General features: G+C 42.2%; 1 protein-coding gene across 9 annotated transcripts in view; it reads left to right on the top strand.

The window, feature by feature from the left end:
- Positions 1-21,494, top strand: part of PRDM15 (PR/SET domain 15) — a 34,427-nt gene extending 12,933 nt beyond the window's left edge. For 4 of the 9 annotated variants that reach the window (XM_085040927.1, XM_085041014.1, XM_085041091.1 and 1 more), the window contains 19 exons: positions 1,046-1,144; positions 1,920-2,147; positions 2,785-2,920; positions 3,955-4,136; positions 4,754-4,848; positions 5,591-5,678; positions 6,370-6,537; positions 7,724-7,818; positions 8,928-9,059; positions 9,431-9,565; positions 11,890-12,053; positions 12,493-12,572; positions 13,148-13,267; positions 13,966-14,097; positions 14,592-14,675; positions 14,863-15,038; positions 16,168-16,248; positions 16,590-16,802; positions 17,253-21,494. In XM_085040927.1, coding sequence (XP_084897053.1) covers positions 1,046-1,144; positions 1,920-2,147; positions 2,785-2,920; positions 3,955-4,136; positions 4,754-4,848; positions 5,591-5,678; positions 6,370-6,537; positions 7,724-7,818; positions 8,928-9,059; positions 9,431-9,565; positions 11,890-12,053; positions 12,493-12,572; positions 13,148-13,267; positions 13,966-14,097; positions 14,592-14,675; positions 14,863-15,038; positions 16,168-16,248; positions 16,590-16,802; positions 17,253-17,732 — 2,888 coding nt within the window. In that variant the 3' untranslated portion in view covers positions 17,733-21,494. The remainder of the gene's footprint in view (positions 1-1,045; positions 1,145-1,919; positions 2,148-2,784; positions 2,921-3,954; positions 4,137-4,753; positions 4,849-5,590; positions 5,679-6,369; positions 6,538-7,723; positions 7,819-8,927; positions 9,060-9,430; positions 9,566-11,889; positions 12,054-12,492; positions 12,573-13,147; positions 13,268-13,965; positions 14,098-14,591; positions 14,676-14,862; positions 15,039-16,167; positions 16,249-16,589; positions 16,803-17,252) is intronic. The other 5 variants (XM_085041172.1, XM_085041476.1, XM_085041330.1 and 2 more) reach the window with 4 other exon arrangements.
- Positions 21,495-27,324: the final 5,830 nt, after the last annotated feature.

Below are 27,324 nucleotides of genomic sequence, written 5' to 3'. Positions count from 1 at the left end.
TCTGTTGCTGTGTTGCCAAGGCATTTCTTATTTATTTATTTATAGCAGCATGGATGAGATCACACCTCTGTAGTGCAGAGTGTTGAATGTAGCTTGTAGCAGGGAACAACCTCTGCCTCAGACAATCCTGTATTTTGGTTTAATACTGAAGAGAAGGAAGAACTTTATTGTCCCTTTATAGATGGGATCCTTAGGCAGAGAGAGATAAACTGACATGTAATCCATGATCCAGGAAATCTGTGGCACAAACTGAGGCACAGTTTGAATTCCCTGTGCTGCTATTCACCTACCCTGACTTCAGTGTCATCCTCTTCCTCTGGAGGAGTCTTGTACTCTGTGGAATATTCAGCTTTTTGGGTGCCAGAAAAAATCTCTGAATCAGTTCAGATTTATCAGATGCTCTTACAAATTCAAACAAATCATTCAAGGACTAATGTGCAAAGGACCGTGAAGAGTAATTTTGCCTCTTTTATTTTTTTTTTTTTATTCCAGTTCCATTTTTGCCCTAATTTTTTCTTTATTTTCTTTACCTTTCTTGAGTTGGTATGTTAATTAAAGTATTAATATGGTGATTTCATAACACATCTAATTACTGAAACTTCTCAAACCCAGATTTTCACTGTCCTCACCCTTACTTCCATTAATCCAAATGTTCTTACTCTGCAATGCCCTTCACAGAGAGCAAGGAGGCTTCTCCTGCTTCTCTCCCAAGTTGACCCAGAAGAAGACTGGTAACTCTGGTTTTAAAGGTGCTAAAAATTGCTTTATGTTCCTTTTATGAGCACAGTTCTTAAGAAAGTGATAAAGGAACCCTCAGGCCTTTACAAGAGCATTGATACTCTCTCCTGGCATCATTTATATCTTCTGATGTTTAAACTCTTCATGTTTGGAAAATCCTGAAGTGGTTCCAGCTACTCCTAAGGACCTCTTGCTGCTTAAATTGTACCTTGTGATACTCAGGGAGTTATTGCAAGATAAACAAAGCTGCAGGGGTTTACCACCTTCCCATTTTCAAAGCTTTTCAGTATTTCTTGTTGTGATTTAGTGAACACTCCAGAAGGCAGTGGAACAGCAGAAGCAAAGCCCAACCACTGGACGTGTAAAGTGTGTTCATCTACTTTCCAAGAGCCCCAGCTGCTGACAGGTAGGAAGTGCTAGAAATTCGTGGGAGAGCACTGAGAATCATCAGCAGATTTCTGCTCTTCCACAGCTGTGAAGCCACACACCATTCATGGTGCAGTGAGATAAAAGGTTTAAATTTTGTGTTCCTTTAAGGAAAAGAGTAGTAGGGAAGGTAGAACAGGGATATTTTTGATATTTTGACCATGGCAGTGGTCAGTGTCTGGACAAACAACTGTGGTGTTGAATCTAGAAGGAACAAAACTGTTGTCAAGAAAATGATGTGACTGTCAGGAAAATCAAGGATAGTGGGAGCTGCATGAGTAGTGTAAAGGTCAGTGATGCCAGGTTATACTTAATGATATTGTCCATCTGGTATTTATGGCACAGATTTAGTAAAGGTAATGAAGTACATTTTTTTCTGCATTTCATTTGCAGCTATTTTATGCAGTTTTCAGGAGAACTTAAAATATTCAGAAGCTTTGGCCATTTGATGAATCACTTTTGAAAAGGAGACTTAGGCTGGTAAATAACTTGGGCATTTAGAAAAACGTACCCATGATTAGAAACACAAACTTTTTCCTGTGATATCTTACAAATCTCCTTTAAAATTCAGTTCTTATGACTGTTTAATAAACTGTATGCTTTGATTCATGAAGGTATTGTGACAGCTTTTGAAATAATTCGAAGTGAGTCTCTGCAAAGTGAGATGGACCTGATAGATGGGCTTCAGTTGGTTCCATTTGAGTATTTTAAGGATGGCTCCTTCCTTACTCTCCTGTTCTTCCCTGTCTACCCAGAGCACTTGCTGAGCCACCTGGAGCAAGCCAAAGGTGCCCCCCAAAGCAGCCAAAATGATGCTGAGAAAGCAGAGAAAGTGGCAGAGGCTGCACCGGCAGATCAGCCGGTGGTGAGTGATGCAGCCAGTGCCAGCACAGACTCGAGGAGAAAGGCCAGGAGGGGAAGAAAGGCCAAGACAGCAAAAGTAGAAACACCTCTTGTCATTGATGAAGAGAAAGATTCTGCAGGTAAAACAGAAATCTAGAAAATGCTAAGCAATGTGTCTGCTTATACATCTGTGTTGATGCCTTCGCAGAAAGGCCTGAAGAGCAGCAGAGACAAGATGGAGGTTTTTAGTTAGATCACTAAAGTTGACAATTGACAAGTTTTGTTAACTATTTCTGAGGGCCTTGTTGCAGCACCTACACTCAGATCACTTGCATTCTGCTGTGCTAGTTTGTAAAGAGCCCCAGAGAAACACAGGGCAGTGGTTATGAGAACTACAAGAAGGCACAGCAGAGGAAGCATCCTTCCTCTCAAGAGGGGATGTCTTTCTCTCTCTACTTTAAGGTTTAGTCTAGAAAGGCCTTTACCTTCCTTGAAGGGATGTTCTAATAGGAATTTTCATGATGCATGGGCAACTGACCCTTCAGTAATAGCTTGGAAAGGTAAGAAGTTAGAAGGTGAGATGTCCTTACCCATGGCAGGGGGTTGGGTTAGGTGACTTTTTAAGAGCCCCTTCCAGCCCACACTGTTCTGTGATTCTGTAAATGTGTTTGTAGACAATTAATTCATCCAGTGCCACTTCTTATTACATTAAATTCTGCATTTGAGGTTTTACTTCCAGCTATACATTACCTGTGTGATTCTGTGGTGTGTTTGCAGTGGAACGTGTGGCTGACCCTGTCCCTGAGGTTCCTCCAGAGGAGGTGGCCCTGCCTCCAGCTCCAGAAGAGAGGATTATGGATTTGGTTTTAGGAAAGATGCCCAGCACCACAAACAGCATCAGCTCAGTGACAAAGTAAGTGTTCTGGGATGCAGAATTTCCTCTTAGATAAGATTATATAGCATGCAACAGTTCTGCTCAACTTCTGGGCCCACAGATGCTCTTTTTCATCAGCATAGAATCATGTGATGCTGCTGCTGCAAGAGGTGATTTTCAGTGCCACAAAGATGGCTTGTGCACTGGAAGATGGGGAAATATTGGTGGTAGAGGAGCATAAATGAGATTCTCAGTTGTCATTGTGGTACTGCTTTTATTCAGTGTGTTTCCAAAAGCCTCCTGCAGCTGCAAGGTGAAATTGCCTGTGTTATCACTAACATTCAATGGGAGTAAAAGAGATTTTTTCTTAAAGAATATGTTAATCATTATTATTATTCAGTCTCACTTGTCATCTTAACTCATGAATGACTTCATGTTGATTTTGCATGTGATACTTCGGGTTTAGAGCAGTGGGAGGGGAGAATTTCAGTATAACAGAACCTCAGGGAGACTCTTAAGTATCACTTGATTAATTCAGATTCTTTTATGTCTTTTTGTCTCGGTAAAATTGGCCTTTTGTAGGGTTTTTTTTGTATAATAGAGCACTCAATTTCTCAGAATTAGCTAGTAATGGTATATATTGAAGTCCTTAGCAGACACAGAGCCATCAAAAAGGCATTTCAGCAGGTGGTTGTGCTGGGAAATAGCACAGTGCTGCTGCTTGACACCCTGCTGCCCTCTGCTCAAATATGCCTTTTGTACGGGGGCTGCCAAGCTTCCTGAGCTAAAACAGTGCTGATGTTTTCAGAGGATGAGCAGAACAGATCCTTTCTGTTCCTCTGAGGGGCCTGCAAAGAGAATCTCTGCTGCTGCTTTTTGCCTCGTTGGTGCTGGGTCTGGATAATTTGGGGTGAGGGACATCTGCAGCTTCCAGGGGGTGGCCAGGGGGACATCCAGGCACTCTCCCTCCTGCCAGGAGCTGAGCTTAACACTCCTCTAGCTTTTGCCAGCTGGTGGAACTCTGTTGCAACCTGTGGGATAGCTTTCAGTCCCTGCCTTTTTCTCTAATCCAGTAGGTTTGCTCATCACCAAAACACCATGTCCCTCAAAAGAAGTTTAATTCTCTCCAGTAGACACGGAATTCGGCGGAAGCTGATAAAGCAGCTGGGGGAGCACAAGAGGGTCTATCAGTGCAGCATCTGCAGTAAGATCTTCCAGAACAGCAGCAACCTCAGCAGGCACATCCGTTCTCATGGTGGGTTGGCTTTTCCCTTGCCAAGATTTTGTGTCTTGGTTCCACCTTGGAGTTAAACAGCAGGGCTCGTTTTAGATACCAGGATACATATTTATAAGAGAACTGGTTTTGCTTTTTTTCTTTCTTTTAACTCTCTCTAGGAAACTATTATAATGTTTCAGACCAAAGCATGAGAAGGTAACGGTGGAAAGTTGAAGTATGAGTATTTAAAATTTGGATTAGGTACGTCTTTGGAATGAGGGCAAAGGTGTGATGTTTTTTCCAAAGCTATTCTTGCCTTTAAACAGAGACATAAATATCACCCCCACCTTCCCAGGCACAGGGGTAACATAACTGTGTAAATGTCAGCTGGGTGTGTTTCCACCTGTGATCTGCAGTTCCAGGGATCTGTGTTCTATTCTAAGGGTTCCATGAAAAATCACTGAAAAAGAGTGGGGAACTAAACAAATTTGTTGGAAATGGTTAAACCCCACTATTTAGGTCTCCTGAATTACTAAATTTTTCATCACTAGCCTGTTTGTTTGCAGTTGCTTGTGCTTTGGTTTCCCCTGTCCTGCCTGGAGTTGGTTATTATCAATCACTGACTACTTCCCTTTTGTCTTGATTGATCCCCTCAGGTGACAAACTGTTTAAATGTGAGGAATGTGCAAAGCTGTTCAGCAGGAAGGAGAGCTTGAAGCAGCATGTGTCCTACAAGCACAGCAGGAATGAAGTGAGTGCAAATGGCTCTCAGGCCCTTGCAGGGTTTGTGTGGAAAGGACAGGGAGATTCCAGGTGTGAGCAGATATCCCATGTGAGTGAGAAAGGACAGAGAGGCAGAGGTAACATCATGTCTTGGAATAACTGATGAATTACAAAATGCTTTTGAGCACATGCAAGCCCTTTTCCTGTAGAAAATTGCTTTCAGGAATCAGTTCCAGCTGGAATTAGCTGGACCTGCATGATACAGAGGTGAGATCTGACTTGAGTTGTGCTGCTAAATAGGATTGTTCCAGTCTTGTTTGCTTGTGCTGTTTCATTTATCCCCACCTATCATTCCTGTAATGTCTGAACTCTGCCTTTTGATGCTGCTGCCATAGAAATATTAAACACATCCATAATGACACCTGATTAGTGAAGATTTCCATTGTTGCTTGGCACCAAGGTCCTTAGCTCTCACATTGCTGCCATCTCTTCTGGAGGATGAGTCAGATCACATCCTAATTCTCAAACATTCTGTCTCTGTGTTGGACCAGGGGAACATCAGAATATATTACATCCACACAGATGCATGAGTTTTTTTATAGCTCAGCTGTAGAAACATGGCAGGATGATACAACATCACAATTTTGCACCAATGTGTATTTAAATGCCACCTTGAAGGAATAAAAATTGGAAAGGAAACAGAAGGAGTATTTGGGATTTAGAATTTCTCTGCCAGACATGACTTTGCTTTTCCTGTTTGTGATCCTCAGGTGGACAGTGAGTACAGATACAAGTGCACCACCTGTGAAAAGGCATTTCGGATAGAGAGTGCATTGGAATTCCACAACTGCAGGACAGGTGAGAATGGATAACTGTTCCTCTGGCATTCTGGGAAGATGTCCCCAAATCTGCCTCAGCAGAGAAACTACAGGAGGGGAGTAAGGATTTAGATTTTTGTCATGATGATAAGAAGCAACCTGGTTTTTTTATAAGAGTAACCAATAATCCATAGAGCAAGACATCAGTTTAGGAATTGGGTTTTTCAGTATCTCCTGCTCACCTGAGAAATATCCTCACAGGTGTTTTATTTGTTCACAAATAATATGTCATTATCTCTAATTTTTTTCCCTGAAGCTGAGTTCCACCTCATTCCTCTGAAACAGAGGAACTGGAAAGAATACCAGTATCACTGATAGTTTGTATTTTCTGGGATTACAGTTTTCTTCAGCCTTCTCCTGCTTTATACTTGCAATAGTCTGTAAATGCTTTTTTTCTTGTATCACTACAACCTGTCCTTTTCTCCCATAGCCATCCCTTGTGGTTACTCACATTATTTATGCTGAATGATCTTATCCTTAGAAAATGACATCTTGGTTACCTTTATGGCCCCACAATAACATTCAGTCCAGAATCACCCAGGTAATTGCCCTTAGAGCATAATGATGGATTACATGTTAAAATCCAAATCCAACAAAAGAACCACTTGTCTCACCCACATAAAAAACCTGTTTTCACCTGTAAAGAGCTGCATGGTTTCTCTTGCTTACAGATGACAAGACATTCCAGTGTGAGATGTGTTTCAGATTCTTCTCTACAAACAGCAACCTTTCAAAACACAAGAAAAAGCACGGGGATAAGAAGTTTGCATGTGAGATCTGCAACAAGATGTTCTACAGGAAAGATGTCATGCTGGACCATCAAAGACGTCACTTGGAAGGTAAGTTTACTGCAGATCAACCTAACTATTGCTCTTGAAACAGCAGTACAGGTGGCAGGTTAAGGAAATGATTGTGTTCTGGATGATAGCTGTATATTATTATTATTATTATTATTATTATTATTATTATTATTATTATTCTCATGAGTTATCTGATCAAAAGTTGCAAGTTTCAGCAAAACGTGACATTTATGAAAAGTAACAGTAGTGGGCCCAGTGCTGTGAACAGTCATGTGAAAGTTGCATGGCTTAATATGCAGCAGTTTAGACTGGCTGATTTTAATGATATCTTTTTTCTTCCTTTGCATTCTGTTCTTCCTTTTTTAAAATCTGTGTGCTGACTTGAAAATCTGAAGGCAGAGAGTTAACTTGCCATGTACAGCTGAAAGTGACTACTATATAAATATAGTGTCAATGGAATGCTGTGGGATGTTGCCTTTCAAACACTTCGAAAATTATGAAAATAAGATTATGAGAGTTTACTGTTCAAAATCTCAAGCATCTAAGGGTGTTGCAGATACTCAAAAAGTGGAAAAAGTTGGTAAATTGCTAAATATGTATTAGAATGCCTTTAGTGACCTAGATGTTAAAACCAAAGGTGATTAAAAAAAAAAAAAAAGCAGCCAGATTGTCTGATTAGTGTCATGAGCCAGAGGACAAGGGGCTGCATGACACCTGGCAGTGTCTCATTTTCAGCTGTCACAGAAGAGCAGGAGCCCTCTGCCCTCCTGAAAGTAGCAGAGAAAGGGGTCTGGAATCCTCTCTGAGCATTAAAGCTGATGCTGGATGGTTCCATCTCTCCTTAAAGACTCTTTCTCCTCTCCTCCTTTCTTAGTGAGGGGGGATTTCTGGGCCAGATACCAGACTGAGGTGCCAAGGCCTACTAGATCTGCTTGTTTCCTGGTGTTGACAAAAATGTTTTCGACAAAAGTGTTTTCAGACACTTTGCAGTTGGTTTAATAACCAATAAGCCATAATATATCACTTTGGCAGACTGCTATATTCTTAAGACAATGTTTTAATTTAGAAATTACCCTTAGGTTAGCAATGAAACCCTTCATTGAGGCCCTTCCCAGCATTTCACTCTTCTTTCCCAGTCTCCTCCTGAAAAAGCATGCAGATTGGAGTGGAAAGCCATGGTTTATTTCTTGTTTTGCTTTTTTTTGATGGGGACTGCTGTGTGAAGGGGTGAGGCGTGTGAAGAGAGAAGACTTTGAGCACAGCACGGAGAACATGGTTCGCTACAAGAAGGAGCCCTCGGGGTGCCCTGTGTGTGGGAAGGTAGGAGTTTGTGCCACAAGTGCCAGGGGAGCTCCAGGGCTGCTGCAGTTCAATGTGAGGGGGAAAAGACTGAGGGGATTCATCCATGCATTTAAATATCTCCAGGGAGTGTCAGAGGATGCTGCCAGACTTTTTAGTGGTGCCCAGTGGCAGCACAAGGAGCAATGGTCATGAAATAAAACACAAGAAGTTCCACCTCAACGTGGCAAAGAGATTCCTCACACTGAGGATGGCAGGGCCCTGGAACAGCTGCCCAGGGAGGGTGTGGAGTTCAGTGAAGACATTCCTCTTTAAACACCCATTTAAACATCCATTATTTATCCAAGCCCACTGTGGCCATGGATGGTGGGAGCTGTTAGGACAAAGACAGGAACAAAACTGCAGTTCAGGCTAGAATTTTTCTCAGGACATGCAGCACATGTCCACTCTGTGTGTCAGTGGAATCTCATGGCTTATGTGATATAAAGTGGACTTTTTCTGTCTGCTTGTAAACAGCTGGAGTTGGCTGTGTGCATTGGAAATCCTTTCCCAACAGGGATAAAAGTGAATTCATGGCATAGTCACGGCATGGTTGCATCTGAATGTGGAACACTCATGATCTTAAGTTGCTGTTATCACAAAGAGTGGGGGTTTAACTGGTGATTTTAGAAATGTTTAATGATTCATGGTGGAAAAGGTACTCAAGCACTCTTAAGCTGGTGTGTAGATGTCTAGGTTTGATGCTTTGGATGTATTTTATATCAGTCAAGGTAGATTTTGTGGTTATATCTTTTTAGGGATAGGTGGGATGTTCATGATTCAATAGACACTGTCTAAATATTTCAAGTTCTGCCCTGTGTAATTCTGCTGCAGCTTTTTTTGGAAGTCCACCTCTGATGAATGGCCAGTTTCAGTCAGTTCCTTGGAACTGTGCCCATGGATTTTGCCATGCCAGCAGTTCCTGAGGCAGCCTGCTGGCTGGCTAACAGGAGCTCCTGCATGTTTCTGGCCAGAATGAATAAAAAATGACAGTAAATGTGTTCTGTGCTTCCCAATGAATAAGCTGCAAAGAACTTTAGCCCTCCTGGACATCATCCAAAAATCCTTCCTTCCTTCTCTTCTCCTTTTAGGTATTTTCATGTAGAAGCAATATGAACAAACACCTTCTAACACATGGAGACAAGAAATACACGTGTGAGATCTGTGGACGTAAATTTTTCAGGGTGGATGTGTTGAGAGATCATATTCATGTCCATTTTAAGGTATTGTGTTAGTAATCAATTAGAAAAGGCAAATTGCTTTGGCAACACTGAATTGTAAGGAATTCAATTAAAAGGGAATTGTATCACTCAGTGGTGCTCATAAAGATGCTTTTATAGATGTAATGTTGTGCCAGCTGAGTCTCTTTACATTAAAGAGACTTTTATATGCAAAAAAAATTAATATTAATTGTTTGAATAAACAGTTATTCCTTGTGTGATCATTGTCAGAGAAACTGTATTGAACTTAAAAAAATAATATTATAGTAATTGTTAAAGTAAAGCAGTTTGCATGGCAACAAAAGGTGACCAGGGATTACCTTTTGAAGAAATTTAATCTATTAAAATAAAATATTCTTTCCCACTCTCCACAGGACATAGCCCTAATGGATGATCACCAGAGGGAAGAATTCATTGGTAAAATTGGAATCTCATCAGAGGAAAACGACGACAACTCTGATGAAAGTGCAGATTCTGAGCCTCACAAGTATAGCTGCAAAAGGTGCCAGGTAGCTTTAAATACTTTCAAATTAACTTTTTTTGGGATGGGGGTGGGAGTGGAGGTGTCTATAAATCATTCAGAATTTTAAATAACATTAGGGGTTCTCAAAGGGAAGGCCAGTCCACAGGTCTGCTGTGTTCTGCAGTGCTTTTTACCTCTCATCTGTGAAGTGAGGCTGTTTTGAGGTGGTGTCCAGTGAGGGAGATGCTAAACACTTGAAAAGGGAATTACAGATACATTCACTTTCCTGTGTGGAAGGGAACAAGCAAAACTGGAGGTTAGGATCAATACAGGAACACTCACCTCTTGGACTGTCTTTTAATTATGTGCAACTTAACATGGTTACAGCACTTGTGATTGATGCTGTCCACAAATTGATTAATTTTGATGAGGTCAGAAGGTCCTCTAGTGGATATCCAGTTTGGAGGAGTAAGACTGCTGCTTATGCTCAGTGTGACTGCTTATTCTTGCCCTACTTCATTGCTAACAGGATGCTGTTGGAAGTGCTGCTGGAATGCAGTTTACTTAGTTGTCAGCTGAGAGAGGAGGACTTTTTAAACCTCTCACTGCATGGCTTTTGCCAGTTTGTAAAGAAATAAGAGCACACTGTGCTAGGGCAGGTGGGGTGCAAAACCAGGCAGTGAGAGCAGCAAAACTGACACAGGGACAGAGGATTTTTGATAGTTAAGCCACTGACTTGACCCTTGGAAATCAGAGCTTATTTCACAGTCCACACTTAATGTGGTGAAAGTTCTTACTTTATCTTCATTTTAAGAGCTGGAGATAGTATTTCAGGTTTCTGTTCTTATCTGGGAGCTGGTTTTACGGGCAAATTGATTTGAAGCTTATGTCAGTAAATGTCTCAGCAGTTCATTATGTGCTTGCTTTCATTGAGCTGATTTTCTTGCCTGATACTTCACAGGTACATAAACTATATAAAATTGTGGGCTTCCAAGTGAGGGAAGTTGGGCAATTCGAACCAGAAAGCTCTTTTTGGAAGCTGGGGTTTTGTAGTGCTTTTGCAGGTGTTTGGGAAGCAAACAGTTGTGTAAGGGAACAGCTGTGGAAAATGGGATTTGATGTGAGGAGTTGGGGACACTGCACAGCCAAAGGGAGAACAAATACAGATGAGTCCTGCAGAAATCTCCCTTCTGAGCTCCTAAGATTCTATGTTTTTTCTGATCCCCAAGTACATCTTCACCAAGGTGTGCAGCGCTGCCAGAAGTACCCTGACTAGTTCCAGAATTAAAGATCATGTCATGATGGCACTTCACCCTGCCTGGCTGGAGCATTTATGGATATGCTGGAGCACACATGGATGGGCAGATCTGGAGCTCAGTCTGTTGTAGCTGCAGCACTTCCAGGAGCTGAGCCAGAGTCACTGCCCTGCAGTGCCTGGAAATTCCAACCCTCTGGAGCTGCTGCCAAAGCTGACTGTGCAGAGAGGAGCTCACCATGCCCCTAGAGCCCAGCAGATGTTTTTTCCTTATGTTGTGATGTCCTTGTTATCACAGAATACTGAGTTGGAAGGGCTCCTCAAGGTTCATCACATCCAGCTCCTGGCCCTGCACATAACCATCCCCAAAAGTCACCTTGTGGCTGAGAGCTCTGTCCAAACACTCCCTGAGCTCTGTCAGCCTGGTGCTGTGCCCACTGCCCTGGGAGCTGTTCAGTGTCCAGCCACCCTCTGGGGGAAGAACCTTTCCCTGATATCCAGCCTAAACCTCCTCTGACACAGCTCCAGGCCATTCCCTCAGGTCCTGTCACTGTCACCACAGAGCAGATATCAGTGTGTGCCCCTCCTCTGCCCCTTCACAATGAAGTTGTGACTGCAATGAGATCTCCTCTGCTCCAGGGTGAGCAGACCAAGTGCCCTCAGCCTCTCCTCAGATAGCCTCCCCTCCAGACCCTTCACCATCTTTGTAGCCCTCATCTGGACACTCTAATAGTTCAATATCTTCCTTATATTGTGTTGACCAAAACTGCTCACAGTACTCAAGGTGAGCTGGTGGAAGTTAGAAATGTCTCTCCCCAAGGCTGTTCCTCAGTGCACAACCAACCTGACGTCCCCTTCTTGTGCAGTGAAGAAGTGGAGACACCACCTCCAGCTGGTTTTCTAAAAGAGGGGATTGATGTCCTGTAGCAGTGTGCTTGTAATGACCACAGAGGTTCAGGCCTAAATCCAGCTCTCACTGATTTTTCATCCAGGATATTTTAGGGATAAATAGGATGTTGATATCTGCTCACACCGACTCCAGACCCCAGCAGTGTGTCGTTGCTGTGCCCAAGGAGTGTTTGCCCTCTTCCATTCACTATTTATTCATTCCCCAGCTGACCTTTGGCAGAGGGAAGGAGTACCTGAAGCACATCATGGAGGTGCACAAGGAGAAGGGTTATGGCTGCAGCATCTGCAACCGGCGCTTCGCCTTGAAGGCCACGTACCACGCACACATGGTCATCCACAGGGAGAACCTGCCCGACCCCAACGTGCAGAAGTAAGGCTTCTTCCACTGAGGAGAGCTGTCTGTGTGGAGTTCTAGTGGTTCTGCCACCTGGGGTGCTTTTAGAGAGTTTGGCTGTGCTAAAATAAGTGTGTAATGGGGGTTAAAATGTTTGTTAAAGGCTTGAAATGCGTGTCGGTAGGGATGGACTTCGCACAGGTTGATGAAACAATCAGTCTGGGCTTTGCAAAGTGGAAATCAATGATTTTGATAAATATTTTTTAAAATCTTTGAGTGTATAGCAGTGCCAGACTGCTCTAAGATTGCAGACAATTTACAGGCTACTTAAGGCTCATTTAGAAAAATACTTGTGCTTCAAGGAACTTTTAGAGTAATTAGTATTAGCCAATGAAATACACTTACTGACAGAGATGCCTGAGAATCACCTCTGCCTCAGGAAAAGAATCACAGTTTTTGGTCTCTTTGGTTTCAGATACATCCATCCATGTGAAATCTGTGGGAGGATTTTTAACAGTATAGGAAATCTGGAAAGACATAAGCTTATACATACAGGTAAAAATGTTGTATTTCTTTATTATTACCAATACTATCTATACTTCTGTTGCCAGTGCCTGCCTTATTTTTTTTTAGAGGATTTGCAGTCTTATGTTACAATAAGATAAATATTAAATCTATTCTTTTAGACTAAACCAGTTTTCTAATGCAGGTAATATTAATGAAGAGATTGGATCTGGACACACAGTCCAAATTCCTAGTTAATGTGTTGCAGGATTCACCTAATTCTGTATTCTGTTCTTCCCCAAATTCTTATCCATGCCACCTCACCATTACACAGGCTGAAACCTGCTATTGCAAAATCATTTTTAACACCTCATTACTATTTCATGCTATTCAGTCTTTTCCTACCTCAGGCTTTATCTCTTTTTTTCTCACACAAAGAGCCAGCTTTTCTCTCTCTTCAAAGTCTTCTAATTTAGTTTGGGCTACAATATGCATGAAAGGTGTGGTTGTCAGCACAGCTGGGCTGTTGCCCTCTAACTCCCCACTTTAATCAATTTTTAGGAGATGCACATTATTCATTAACATTTTTTTTTTTGTTTACGTTGTCTTTTAAATTTATTTTCAAGGTGTAAAAAGTCATGCTTGTGAGCAATGTGGCAAATCATTTGCTAGAAAAGACATGTTAAAAGAACATATGCGAGTCCATGATAATATCCGAGAATACTTGTGTGCAGAATGTGGCAAAGGTATGTCTGATGCCTTGTTTTCCATTCATTGTGATACTGAGTAGCAGGTGAATATCTGAATTGAGACAACTTCCATGCTGAGAGTATTGGGAGAGCTGTAAATCCTGCATTTTTGAGAGGTAGAAACTGTATTAATAAGGAGCCTTCTGATTACATGAGCTACCCTAATTTTGTACAATTTGGTTTCATAGCCTATAAGACAGCACTGGTTTTAGTAGCATTTACTTCTGTCAGGTTAGGAATGCCTGATTTGCAGCACAAAAGTGAATTTAAGTTGATTTTTTTTTCCATTCTGGGCTGTTTACAGGCTTAAGAAATAGAGTAATTTCTCTCTGTTAAGGGCCTTAAGAGTCAAAGTAGCTCTGACTTTTTTAATTGCTGGTGTTATGACTTGAACAAATCTGAGCTGGTATTTTAGTGGAAGGCAGTAGTAAGTCTGACAACTCTAATGCTGCTTTGTCCTTGCTAGTCCCTGCTGTTTTGCTTCTTCATCAATGGTTACTCAGATTTTACCAGAGCTTTTTTCTGTTGTTAAAATAATAATGATAATGTGCATTGCTACATAAACAATTAAAAATACGCAATGTGGACTTGCAGCAGACATAAACTAGAGCTGTTGGTTAACAATGTGATCATCCTGAGTTCTCCCCTGAAGGTGGGAGTGATGGATTAAGTGTCCTGTACCTTTTGCCTCACAGGAATGAAGACAAAACATGCCCTTCGTCACCACATGAAGCTTCACAAAGGGATTAAGGAATACGAGTGCAAGGAATGTCACCGAAAATTTGCACAGAAAGTCAACATGCTGAAGCATTACAAAAGACACACAGGTGAGGACTCCAGAGATGGGCAAAAGTTGCCCCCTGAATCAGTTAAATGAGAATTCTTACCTAGAACAGTCAGAGAGTATAAGGAAAAGTAATATAATATGCATATTTTGCTCTTTGAAAAGTAAGATTTTTGTCCCATCCTCAGCCAGGGCCACTTGTTCTGTAAATAAATGCAGTTGAGTTGGTTTCAAGTTTTACCTTTTTTGGTTCTAGGTCTAGGGTAGGTCTAGAGTGTTGGGTTTGTTTTAAGGTAGTCTTCAGGTGTTCATTTCCCAAACCAAAATTTTACCTCCCACGTCAGTTTTTCTTGTATTTACTTTCTACCTGATATAGTGGAATGGCTCAGATAAACAGCTGGTGAAGCTGGGTTTCTTCTAGCTTTTTGTCTGTGATTTTTATTTTTTTTTTAATTTTAAGTTACTAATACAAAACTCAGAATTGTCCCACACACCTTTAGGCTGCTTTCACAGGTGCCAAATGTGCTTTTCTTGCAGGAATCAAAGATTTCATGTGTGAGCTCTGTGGCAAGACATTCAGTGAGAGAAACACAATGGAGACTCACAAGTTGATTCACACAGGTAAACCCTCTAAAAAGCAGTACCCAGCAACAATATCTTAATTTTGTTCCTTAATTTTGCTTCAGACTGGCCAAGTCTTGGAACTAGTGTTGCCCATCCTGTTACCAAACATAAATTGTTCCTCTCGTTGAGGCGTTGGCAATGCGATGCTCATCCATTGGGTTTCCTTCCTTCCTTCTGCCACCAGTAGGAAAACAGTGGACATGTTCAGTGTGTGACAAGAAGTATGTCACTGATTACATGCTGCAGAAGCACATCCAGCTCACCCATGACAAGGTGGAAGCCCAGAGCTGTCAGCTGTGTGGGACGAAGGTTTCTACCAGGGCGTCCATGAGTCGACACATGAGGCGTAAACACCCTGAGGTGAGGGAGTTTGGCTGGTGGATTGTGGATTCTTTATTTTTTTATAAATGTTTATGGCCTTCAGTGATTTAAAAGGAATTACTTTCTTTTCTCTCTTTTTTTTCTGCTCCATTGGGCCCAATGAAGCAGAAAAACTTGACTGAATCAGCCATTTTACTGTTATGTTTTAGTAGTAAATATATCTGATCGTCAGTCCCTAAAAATGAAGCTCGTTTGATTATTTAAGTATCTTTTCCTTTTCTGCCTCGGCTTAAATATATGTTTTTTCATGTTTTGTCTCCATCCATTAGTGAGTATAATGGATTCTTTTTTCCCCATTGTGTTCTCTGTATTCAGAAATGATCTGAAAGAACTGGTGAATAGAGAGGTGATGGCAGCATCTGCTGATGATACAAAACTATTCTCAGTATCAAAGATGAATGCTGAGTGGAGAGAATCTGGATTAGAGGGATGTTTTGTCTGACCCCAACGGGGTTTTCTCTGTGTTCTAAATTTCTGAATAGCTATTGTGTTTCTCCTCAGCATTTCATGTTTAGGTTTCACTGAGGCTTGTCTGTTCCCTTTGAGGCTTTCTCTGTTTTTTTAACTACCAATTTATCATTAACATTGCTTTGCTATTTTATCATGATGACTGTGAAGAAAATCAACAAAATGCTTTGTTTATTGATTTGGGGATTTAAAATGCAGCTACATGTCTGAAATCTGGAGGGCAATTTGTCTCTATCCTTTGATGAGCTGAGATGTGAGATTCATCTGAAAATAATGAAGTAGGACACAGCTGATAGGTTTATAAATTGAAATGCTAATATAATACTTTTTTTTTCCCAACATGGTGTTTTCTGTAGAATTCATTACTTCCAGTGAGTTGTGTTCTTTCGAAAATATGAAAATAGACATGTTTTACTGTGTTTAAATTTTGCTGGATTTCAGCAAGAAGGAGAAGATGATATGCCTAAAGGTTATTTTTTAAAAAGCCACAGTTCTCTGTATTAAATGCTATGTGTAAAATGTTAGATTACACCATTTTTGCTCGGTGACAGGGTTTATTAGGGAAATTGTTTCATTTTTGTATTGTTTGACTGTGCTTTGCACTGCTGCAGTTCACCAGCTGACACCTCTCTGTGTTCAGATTCTTTCAGTGAGGATTGATGATTTAGAGCCTCTGCCAGAGACCACGACCATTGATGCCTCTTCAATTGGGATTGTTCAGGTATGTTCCAGGCCTGCTGGAGGGTGAGGTGGGACATCACTTTTTGGGTACATAGCATAGCTGGGCGTGGGCTGATGGGTGAGGAATGTGCTTTTTTAGACACTCAGCCCCAGTGGAACATGTCCAAGCAGCCACAAGCTGCTGATCTGCTCGGTTGTATAACAGGGGTGCTGGGAAAATGTAATTACAGGGTGAGGTCTCAGCCCCTGGAGTCAGGATTTTGCTAAAGTTTGTTTCTTTGCTTGAGAATTGACAGTAAACAGCTTCAGGTGATTGTCTGTTACTTGGAACCTCACTAAGCAAAAGGACTTGATGTTTTCTTTGGAAATGTGTTGCTCCAGCCGGAATTAGCCTTGGAACAGGGTGAATTACCAGAAGGGAAGCAGCACATAAAAGCTCCTAAACGTGGCCAGAAGCGAAAACAAAAGTCAGGGGAGGAGGAGGAAGCTCAAGTGCCTGAGGACCCTGCGTTCACTGAATACACAGAGAAGGAAGGTGAATTCACAGGGAATGTTGGAGATGAAACAAATTCAGCTGTACAGAGCATCCAACAGGTGAGCTGCAGGAGGAGGGTGATGGGTGGCACTGCTTAGATAGATAACCATTCTTATGGTTTAAAAATATCATAAAAGAGGGATTGGAACGTTTGGAGCTGGTTGGATAAATTGTGGTAATACAAAGATGAATAGAGAGTTTAAAAAACCAAGAAGATGGACCAATAAGCTTCTCATATTTGTTTTCATTTCCTCTGGTGTTAACATCAACTTGTTTGCCAGGTATCACTAACTGCCTGAAGCTGTGATTAAAAGAGTGAAAGTTAATTTGGCCGCTTGTTCTGAATGTTGCATATCCCTCTCTCCCATTCCCATTAAGTTGTTATATTCCAAGTTCCCTACATTCCCATCTGTGTGTGACTTCTCTTAAGTGAGCCCAGCAGCACTTCCCTGCTATTTGGTGGTCACTTAGAAGCCACGAGGCTGAGATTTCTTCGCGTCTCTCCTCAGGTGGTGGTGACCCTCGGTGACCCGAACGTCACAGCGCCCTCGAGCTCCGTGGGGCTCACCAACATCACCGTCACCCCCATCACCACAGCAGCTGGCACCCAGTTCACCAACCTGCAGCCCGTGGCCGTGGGTCACCTGAGCGCCCCGGAGCGCCAGCTGCAGCTGGACAACTCCATCCTGACCGTCACCTTCGACACGGTCAGCGGCTCGGCCATGCTGCACAACCGCCAGAGCGACGTCCAGCTGCCGCCGCAGCCCGAGGCGCCCAACCCTCAATCCGTGGCTCATTTTATAAACCTCACCACCCTGGTGAACTCCATTGCTCCCCTGGGCAACCAGATCACAGAACAGCACCCCCTGAGCTGGAGGTCAGTGCCCCAGACTGATGTCCTGCAGCCCCCGGCGCCGGCCACGCCGCAGCAGCCCGGCCAGCAGCCCGTTCAGACAGAGCAGCAGCAGCAGCAGATGTACAGCTACTAATTTATACTTGGGAAAGTGCTGGCGTGGACAGTACTCAGAGACAAAAAACACACAGACCTTTGGAAAATTTCTAATGGGATTGTTTGCTGGATACCAAACGGAGATGGGGAAATGTTTATACAATGAAATTTAAGCTGAAATTGGCAGATCGCCCTGCAACACCCCCGGTCTGAGATTCTCACGCTGTCTCCAGACCTTGCACTGTCTTAAAACACAACAGAAAAGAAAAAAAAAAAAAAGAATCTCACCACAAATTTAGCAGCCCCTTGAAGTTGTGCAGTAAGATTGAGATTTGACAGGTGTATCATCACACACCTTAACCAAAGCAGGGAAATCCTAAATTTTACGGCACTTGTGATGTAGAAAAACCCTTTCAGCCATACCATGTCACTTCTTTCCAAGTCTGGAAATGATATCTGAAGACCTTGTTCACAGTGGGTGGAATGTACTTGTGGTCACCTGGTAGAGACTGAAATGTGAAGACACAAATGGGCAAAACAAGCATTGTCTTTGTTTCTTACCTTCTTTAGGTCTTGTATCTAACAACCTCGGTAAAGTAGGTGGAATTTGGGGTTTTGGGGTGGGCATGAGCGTGGTGTGGAAGAAAATATTACCAATTATTTCCATTTTAGTCATGGGAAAAACCCTGTACCCATCACACAGTGTTAGTGCTACTTGAGCCAGAGAGCTGGGCTAATGCTGAAGCAAACTTTTATGGTCTTCTAGTCAAGTTTCAATCAAACCAATTACAAACTGAAAAAAGAATGTGATACAGTTTTATGTAATTTTTTAACCCTGCTCTTTCAATCTTGCTTTCAGCTAATAGGCCTGAAGAGCAATCAGTCCCTTTTGATGAAGTTCAGGATGTGAATTTTTTTCAATTAGACTTATTTCATCGTGTAATAAACATTTGAGAAAGCATTCTTTTTATATATATATACACATACATATATATATATATAGCCTTTGTACTTTACTGTGTGTTCCTGGTGAGTATTTGTGTGAAAAACACTGTTACCAATACGAATAATTACCTTTTTCATCCCCATGTTGCCCTTTCTCGTGGAAATAACGTAGGGATTCCGTTCCTTCTGTTTCCAAAACTTATTTCCAAAGTTCACAGCCGCACACAAGATTGTGTGAAGTGCAAGAAAAAGGAATGTCTGAAGCATATTCTGTGTCCTGCCACAGGGAGTCAGTGTGCCCCAGTGTATAAGGGGTGAGGTTTGCATGACTATTGGGGATGCAAATAGTGGGTTGGGTCAAACACATTTTGCTGACAGTGCACCTTCATTCCATTCTCCATTCATGGATGTGCAGTCTGGACTTTTGCATGTCAAGAAGATAGTGTTATTCCCATAGGGAAAATGAGCTGATAAAAAGAATATATATATAGATATGTATATATGCATACATATGTATATATATATAATGCTGTTGCTTGGAATCCTGAAAGGCAAACCCAGCTGTGACTGAAGAACAAGGTCCATTGGGGCAGCAGAATGAGCCACAGAACTGTGCTGAAGGTTTTTTTTTGTCCTGAGGATAAAGCAGCTGCTGTGTCTGACAGTGAGGATGGATTGGTGGTTGTAAAAATCCTGTCTGTGCCTATGGTATTTATGAAAAAGTTCTATGTTTAGCAGAAATATGAGTAGGAATGACCTCAGCTTTGAAAGTCTCTATTAACATGGACTACTTGACCCCTAAAGGATGCCTTATAATCTCTACAACACATTCTCCCAAAGTATAAATGTCTGGATATTAAAATTAACCTCCAGTGGTTTTCTTGGTGCCATGGCTGTGTCTAGAGCTTGGTATGCCAGGCTCTGTGTAAAGCTGCAGGACATGGATAGGAAAAGGGTTTCTGGTGACAGATTTTGTGTGTCAGAGGAGCAGAACTACTTTAATTTAAATGTCAACAGGTCTATAAAATACCTGCATGGGAGGGACCAGTATTTGATGAGACAAGGATGCACATCAGACAGAGAAGATACCTTTTGGCAGTGTGGGAAAGAGAATTTTTCATTCCCTGCTCACTTCTGCCTTCCTTAGGTACTTGTCACACAAATACCATGAGATCCTGTAATTTTTTAGCCTCAATGTCCTGAGTACAGTTCCTGGATTATTTCACCACTGGCTTGAGCTAGGTACATTTTTGTCTGTGTCAGCTGTCCTGTTCACTAATGCTTCAGTTTCACACCAAACCCACTGGGCAAGAGGAAGCCCGGTTTTATTTATGAAATAATTGTTTATGTGCTTGAAACTTTTTTCCCCTGTGTTTGGTGCCTAATTGGCAAAGGCACATTATCTTTTGGCAGGGTACTTGGGAGAAAGGAGGAAAAAAAAGGGAGGAAGAAAAGGGAAGGAAAGCAAATGGAGAGCTCCTAGGTTGTTATTTTGGTAAATATAGAATTTCTGCAAGATGAAAGTTTTGTTGAGAGACCTATAAATGGTGATTAAGCTTTTGATTGGGGAGGAAGAGGCTTTTTGCCTTAGCAGAGTCCATCTGCTCTGTGTTGATAGTACTGACAGAAGAATTTGTGCTGCATGGAATCACCTTGTATCATTTTAACCCATAATTGACTGTTTGATAAGAATTCCACTCACAGGGAACCAACCATCAGAGACCTCTCTGGCTTCACCAAATCTCTTTATCCTGATGTGGTCCCCTGGTTTTCTGCACTCTTGTGAGGCCTGGCATCTCCCCCTTGCCACCTGGCCTCCATCTCCCCATCCAGGCAATAGGATCTTGCCTTTCAGGTGATTTTAGAAGGAATGATCCTGCTGTGATCCTGCAGGTTGGTGCTCACATAGAAATGCCTCTCTTCAGTCTCTCAGTATCCCTAAAATCATAGAACAGTCCAGGCTGGGAGGCACCTCAGAAGATGATCTGGTTCAGCTTTTTTGGGGGGAAAGGGAGCATAGGTGAGGTGATGGAATCATAAAATCATCATTAACCAGCATCCTGTCTGATCACATCTTTAAAACCTCCAGTGACACATCTCTGGGAAGGCTGTTCCAGTGGGTGATTGTTCTTACTGTGAAAATTACCTTAAATAATACTCAGGAGGGGGAAATAAAACCACTGGAAGGGCTTTGGTTAGGCCAGACAATAGAAAGCTCTCTAAAAGCTGATTTTCCCAGAGATTTCCCCTGTTTCCTTGAGACAGGATCATGACTTTTCACCACAACCCTTGCTGTGGTACCTCATCATCTCCCAGCATGATTTTGTTATTACTACTGTTATTAACATCCCTATGAGAAAACAACTGTATCTTGGGTGTGCTGCACCGTGAAAAAAAAAAATCCAGAACAAATTACTCTGTTTGCTTTTGTTTCAAATTGTTTTGTTTGGAGATGTTGGAAATTGCTGCCTTTTCAGACAGAGCTTTCCTTGATCAAGCAGCGACTGCTCTCCCAACTAAGCCTTTTCCAGGCAAATACCAAAGTTGTACTGATGCTGTTTTCAAACTGCACAAGAAATAAAACTACTGCATAAGGGATGTGCAATCTAAATTTCCTGTGCCAATTTGTCTCCCCTGCCTTTTCAGCTGTAGGATGTGAAGGTTTTGTTGTTTTCAGCCACGTGTTGGAGGTTTTGCATAACAACTGTTCAGTCACCAACTGGAATTACTTTGAGCCAAAGGAGTGATGTTGTGTGGTGTTCTGTGTATTGTCATTGTTTATTGCTAAGATTATTATTTAATTGAATGCTGTCTGTGGCACAGAGGCTCTGAAGTAAAGGAGCATCGAGGTACAGAACCTTTTCTCTCCCAGTGTTATTATTTTCTGTTCCTTAATTAAGGTATCAAGCCTTTTTTTTTCCCTTCAAATCTCACAGACTTGCCCCAAAAGCAGTAAGATTTAACCCTCATCTCCTGGAACTTTGTACATCCCCACTTACAGAAGCATAGGGTAGCGTTCTAAAATATTTATTTTATAGCTTGTTGCTAGGTAATAACAGGAAGCAGAAGAGATTTAATCCTTCATGGTTTCTCTGCTGAGTTCTCTCAGGAGAATCGACTGTATCAAGTGTTATTACACTTTCTAAAACTAATTTTTTTTTTTTTTAACCATGTCACTATGAAAAGTGAGTATTTTTGCAGAAACCCACCAGCCAGTCTCCTGCCAGTCTAACCAGCCACATTTCTGTACTCTTTTATTGTTCCAGAGATTGATTGAAGTTAACAGCCAGGTAACAGTTGGATTTATTTCAAGAACTGAATTCCAAGCCAGTTTGTCAGGGATTTGTTCTGCATACACAAAGATTTCTCAATTTCCCACCTGGAAAACCAGGAATGGAATAAATACCACCCATCCAAGCAACAGTCATACACAATCTATAGGTAATTGGGGTAAAAATACCTCTGTGAATTCTTGGTCAGCAATGAGATTTCCTTGGCGCTATTTACAGCAATAACAATGTCACTCCTGATTTCTTCTGGCCTGACATTTATTACTGATTTTGGAATACCTTTGGAAACTCTTTAACCCTTGTATTTTTGGCCCTTTCACAGTACTGTGTTGGCCTTACCTGGTGTAAAAGGAGAAGAAGATGGGAGGAGGGTGTTGCTCATCCACACCAGGATGTGGTGAAAATCCTTTTCAAAGCTCTGCTTGAAAAGCAGTTTTGGAGACAGACATGCAGCCAAGTGACTTGAATCTCTCAGATTAGTTACCAAAGTTTGTTTCCACACAGGGGCTTTTGCCCTACAGCAAACCCAAAGTCTCATCATGGCAGCAGGATGAAGGAAAAAGAGTATTTCCATCATGTTTCTCATCAACTCGTCTTGATTTTCTTCAGTATTGATTTTGAACTGTACATGGCAGGAGCTGTGTTGGCCAGTTACAGTGCCTGGTCAGTCTCTAACATTTTTAAAAAGCTGATTATTGGGTTCAGTGTCTGTAGAGCAGCTGATATGAAAAGCAATAAAAACTACTGAGTTTGGGGGTTTATTTCATCAAAGGCCAAGTCTTTCAGTCCTAACATCTTTTTGCTGTTACTTGAGTGCTTTCCTGTATTTTTCAGTTTACTTGCAGGTTTCGATTCTAAAAGGTTTCTGAGGTATCCTGGAAGTGTAGCAAAAAAACCAAAAAAAAAAAAGCAAAAGAAAAAAGTGTAGTAATAGCAGAAGGAGGAGCTAAAATTAGGAGAACTAATGATGCTTATTTCCTACAGATTCCCACCCTTCTCCTGCCCACCTGAGCCTCAGGTTCCTACCTAATATCCAATCTAACCCTGCTGTGTTTCAGTTTGCATCCTTCCCCCCTTGTCCTGTCATTCCAGTTCCAGATGAATTGTCCCTCTCCAGCTTCCCTGCAGCCCTTCAGGCACTGGAAGATGCTCTGAGGTCTCCACACAACCTTCTCTCCAGGCTGAACATCCCCAACATCCTCAGCACCAAGAAATGCATTCAAAATTGGAGGGAAAGAGGGACCTGGGGGGCAACGAGGCACACTGGAAGTGCAGCTAAAAAATAGGTGAGAGAATACAAACTCAGCCTGCTGTGCTGAACTGCTGGCAGGCTGCAGGGCTGCTCACTAATTAGTGATTATTGCACAGAATCTGTGTCCTGCTGCCTGCACAGGGCAGAGTGCTCAGTTCACCACAAATTAAACTCCAAGCTTTGGATTCACACGCTCGGTGTGTCATGTGCAGCAACATGCAGAAACCCAGCAGGGAGATGCCCAGTGATAAGAGAGTGAGGAAGGCCCACGTTTCAGGGCTTTTGGGAATTGTGGAAATGAGGTTGAGAGCAGCCTTTTCTCAGGAGTGATTGTCCTTTCTCACGCACAGGACAAACCTCTGTGGTGCTTGCATGCAAGTCAGGCACAGGAGAGTTTGCAAGGGGGTGACACTGGGGGAAAGGGATGCTTTGCAATTAAAAAAACCCCTAAAAATCAAATCAGCTCATTGCAGGAAAGGGTGGGGAGGTGTTAACCCTAGATCCTTGCTCTGCCAAGGGAGATAAAAAAGAATCTCAGTCTGTTATACTGGCTGGTAGATAAATAATAAATAAACTACATACTCACACTCTTTTCCCCTCCTCTCCACAGCAATCCCTGTGTTAAGACTGATCTGAGCCTTCAAAGGGATAAATGTTTGTCTTAGTCTGACTGACACACAGATGGCATTTGTGCCCAAGGGCCAAGGGGCCAAAATTTTTAGGGGGTAAAATTCAGGACTGCTGAATTGCAAATATGGGTACATAGGCTGGGGATACTTGGGCAGGAGGGAGTTCTTGTTGGGGCTCTGTGTATCTTTAAAAGTAAGGAATAGTTGCTTTGTTGCCCTCCTGTGAAGTCTGTGCTGACACAAACAGAAGATTTTTGCCCAAGAGACTGGAATCAGTGACAAAGCACCATTTTTAAAGAGGCAAAAAAAGGAGATCTTCTGTTGCATAACCAAAGAGAAAAATTGGAAACTTTGTCCTGAAGGCAAATGCACCTACTTCTCATTCACCCTCCTCCTGTTTTCACTACTTTTTTCCCATGAAATACATGCAAATCCCAACATGCACTAAGTTTTCCTCCAGGCATGATATACCTGTGTGGTTATTTAAGTAAGAAGTGGGTTGAATAGAGAGATATGAGGTGTTCCAGGCAGGAAGGTCTTGGAAAAAAGAGCTCTGGTTACTGCTGCTGTTTTAAAGCCATGCACTCACCCCTGAGAGCATTTGTAGGTAGTAAAAGGGATAGATATCATTCTAATTATACAAAACACATATTTCCTTCTTAATTTACTTGGTCTTCTCACACTACAGCCAATGTTTCTGAGTCTGCCTACTTGGAAAAGTGTCTAGAAATTAAGTTGTAAGCATTTTATCAAAATGAAGAGTGGTTTAAGGAGTTATTCAAGTAGAGCAAGAACTTGCTGTTATCAATTAATGCTTCCAAGAAATCACAAATTCTGGTTGCACAGGACATTTATCAGCCTGGAAGCAGCAAATGAATGTGTGTGGTCTGTGCTTGGCTACAAATCCTTCCAAATCTCCACTGCCTTAAAGGTGCCTGTGTTTGGTGTGAAGGATATTAAAAATAGTGGGGTTGAGCCTAAACTAAGAGCACTACAAGCAGAAGGATTAGAGGGTGGGTGGGGTGGGTGTAGAGAGAAGGGGGAGAGTTGTGAGCGTTCAGGTGGGATGTAGGGACAAGGAAAGGGGATGTGGGAGGTTCAGGTGGGATGTGGAGATCAGGAGGAGCAATGCCATTGTGGACAGGAGGATTTCAAAGCCTCTCCCACAGTTTTCCCTCTGGTGGTTTTTGCCTCTAGTCGTTGGGATATTGTGGATACTGGCATTGGTCAATTAGAATAATTATAACTTGAAATATTTTGTTCCAGTGGTATTAATACCATGGCTGGAATAACTTTAATAAAGTTGCTTGACCACGGATTATTTAGTGTGCAGCACAAACCCTACTCTTCCTGCCTCTCTGCCTGTCTTTAGGGATGCCAGGATTTCCTGCTTCGGGGAAAAGGTTGGTTGGAGCAGTTTGGATTGAACTGTTACAGTGTGAGGAGAGTCCCACTTGGGATACCAGACCATCATTTCTCTGGGAAGCTTTCCAGTAATTCCTTTCCTGGTCAGGGAACCCTTCTAGAGGGGCATTTTGAGTAGATGGAAATACAGAGTCCAAAGCCAGTTGTGTGGATGGTAAATCCAGAGAATCCTACACTTTCCCCACTCACACACTCAGTTTTTCCAGCCCAGAATGATGTCAGCACCCAAGTTTTTTAATCAGCAGGATCAGCACGAGCACCAGGGCAGACACAGTCACGCTCATGCTTGAGGCTACTGGGCAGAGCTTGTGCTCCAGATCTGCATGTGCTGATGAGGAGATGAAGAACCTCCTCCTGCCAGGCTGCTGTTGCCATCCTGCTCCCGAATTCTGCCTGAGCTCCGTCAGCTGATCTGCTCAGAGCCTCTAGGAACCCTCAAAACTCACCCAGAGCGCTGGGAATGAAGCAGGGCAGGGAGTGGTTCCCAGAGCAGCTGATCTGGCAGATCTTTTGAGCTGGGAACACAGAGAACAGGAGGGAGGTGGGAAACCACGGAGAACAGGCCTGTAGGATTTTTTTAATGAAGTTTGCTGCTGTTGTATCTGTTCAGGGATACAGATCCACCAAAAAACCACCAGCGGAACTGTTTCTCATTTTTACATTCCTGCAGCTTCCTTTACACAAACATGCAGCCACTTGAGCAGAAAACTGATTTATCCCTCTATCATTCCCCCCAAGAACCAGCTTTCACCTACAAATCCTTTTTTTTTCTTTTATCCCCATCAATTTTCTCATCAGTTTATCAGCTGTGCCAATTCCAGAGCTGGATCTTGGGAAGAGCAAGAAAGTGCAATCAGCCCTGGTCAGTGGGATCCCAGGCTGGTGTCAGGCTGGAGTGACTGGAATTCCACTCCTGGTCATGGTTGCTTTGGCTTTCTGTCTGGAAAGAGGTTTTTACAGCCCTGCTGTGGAGTTAAATTCCAGTTAAGGCATCCTCAGCAGATGTTTGGGATGGTGATCATAGGACTCTCACTGTGTGGTTGTAATGAAAATGTTACCAACTTGTGGCTTCTGGCAAGGTGTGCTTGAAAATACTTATTTTCACAAAATTTTCCTGTTAAATCTATGAAATATCGTTGAGTAAAAAGTGGTGCTTTAAGGTATAAAACACTCTGGTGTTGCTGCAGCTGTGAGGCAGTGGAAAATCAGTTTGCCACTGAGATTTGCAGGTTTTGTTTAGTGCAAAATTCGCCCTTAGATGCTTTAAAATAAGTTTGTGTCATTGAGGAGACTGGAATCTTGACCACGATTTTTTACAAGAGAAATTCACAGCAATGTTATATAATAAACCTCTTAGGCAATGGCCCCAGGAAGCAAGTTTAAGAGCACTGAATTGATCCTGCCAGGTGTGAACGGAAAGAATGCTCCTTTGTAGGGAAATGCATGGAGGAATTTTGCAATCACACCCTGGAACACTCCAATGAGAACCTGCTGGGAACAGCAGGGCATTTCTGTCTCACCTTTCACACAGATGCTGTGGCACTTTGGGAGGTTATTCCAAGACCAGAAGGTAATTCTGAATTCAATTTACCTGGAAAACAGCACTGACCTCAGTTTACCTGGAGCTTTGATAAGCCCCAGCTGCAGGAAGCCCTTAAAACAAGGGTTTGTACCTTTTTTTCTTCATTTAGGGTTTTTTCCTCATTCCTGATTATCCTGGATTTTTGTTTGTATTGACAGCTCTTACTGATATGGAAAGAGAGTGAAGAGGTGATGTCATGAGAACTTCTGCTGAGGTTTTCTTTTCTAAGCTTAGGGCCTCAGCAGGTGCAGATTTTGACTATTTGTTTTTCACGGCAGAGTTTTCTTCCCTTTCTTGAATTTTAAGTTTAAATTAGGATTTGTATGAATCTTTACAGAAAAAGGGGAAACTTCTATTATTTCTATGGTGTTTGCCTTAACACATTGGTGTTATTATGATGGATATTGTATTTCACAGTTTTTAAATAGTATCAAATGTATTCAAAAGGAAAACAAAAAAATCCAATTCTGCAGAAAATTACAGGCAGACTCTGTGGATGTAATAGCAAT

Source organism: Lichenostomus cassidix, chromosome 1 (assembly GCF_008360975.1).
Source record: "Lichenostomus cassidix isolate B80296 chromosome 1, HeHo_3.0, whole genome shotgun sequence".
Lineage (NCBI taxonomy): Eukaryota > Metazoa > Chordata > Aves > Passeriformes > Meliphagidae > Lichenostomus > Lichenostomus cassidix.
The sequence above is the reverse complement of the archived record's forward strand: the minus strand, read 5'-3'. Positions and strand labels throughout refer to the sequence as shown.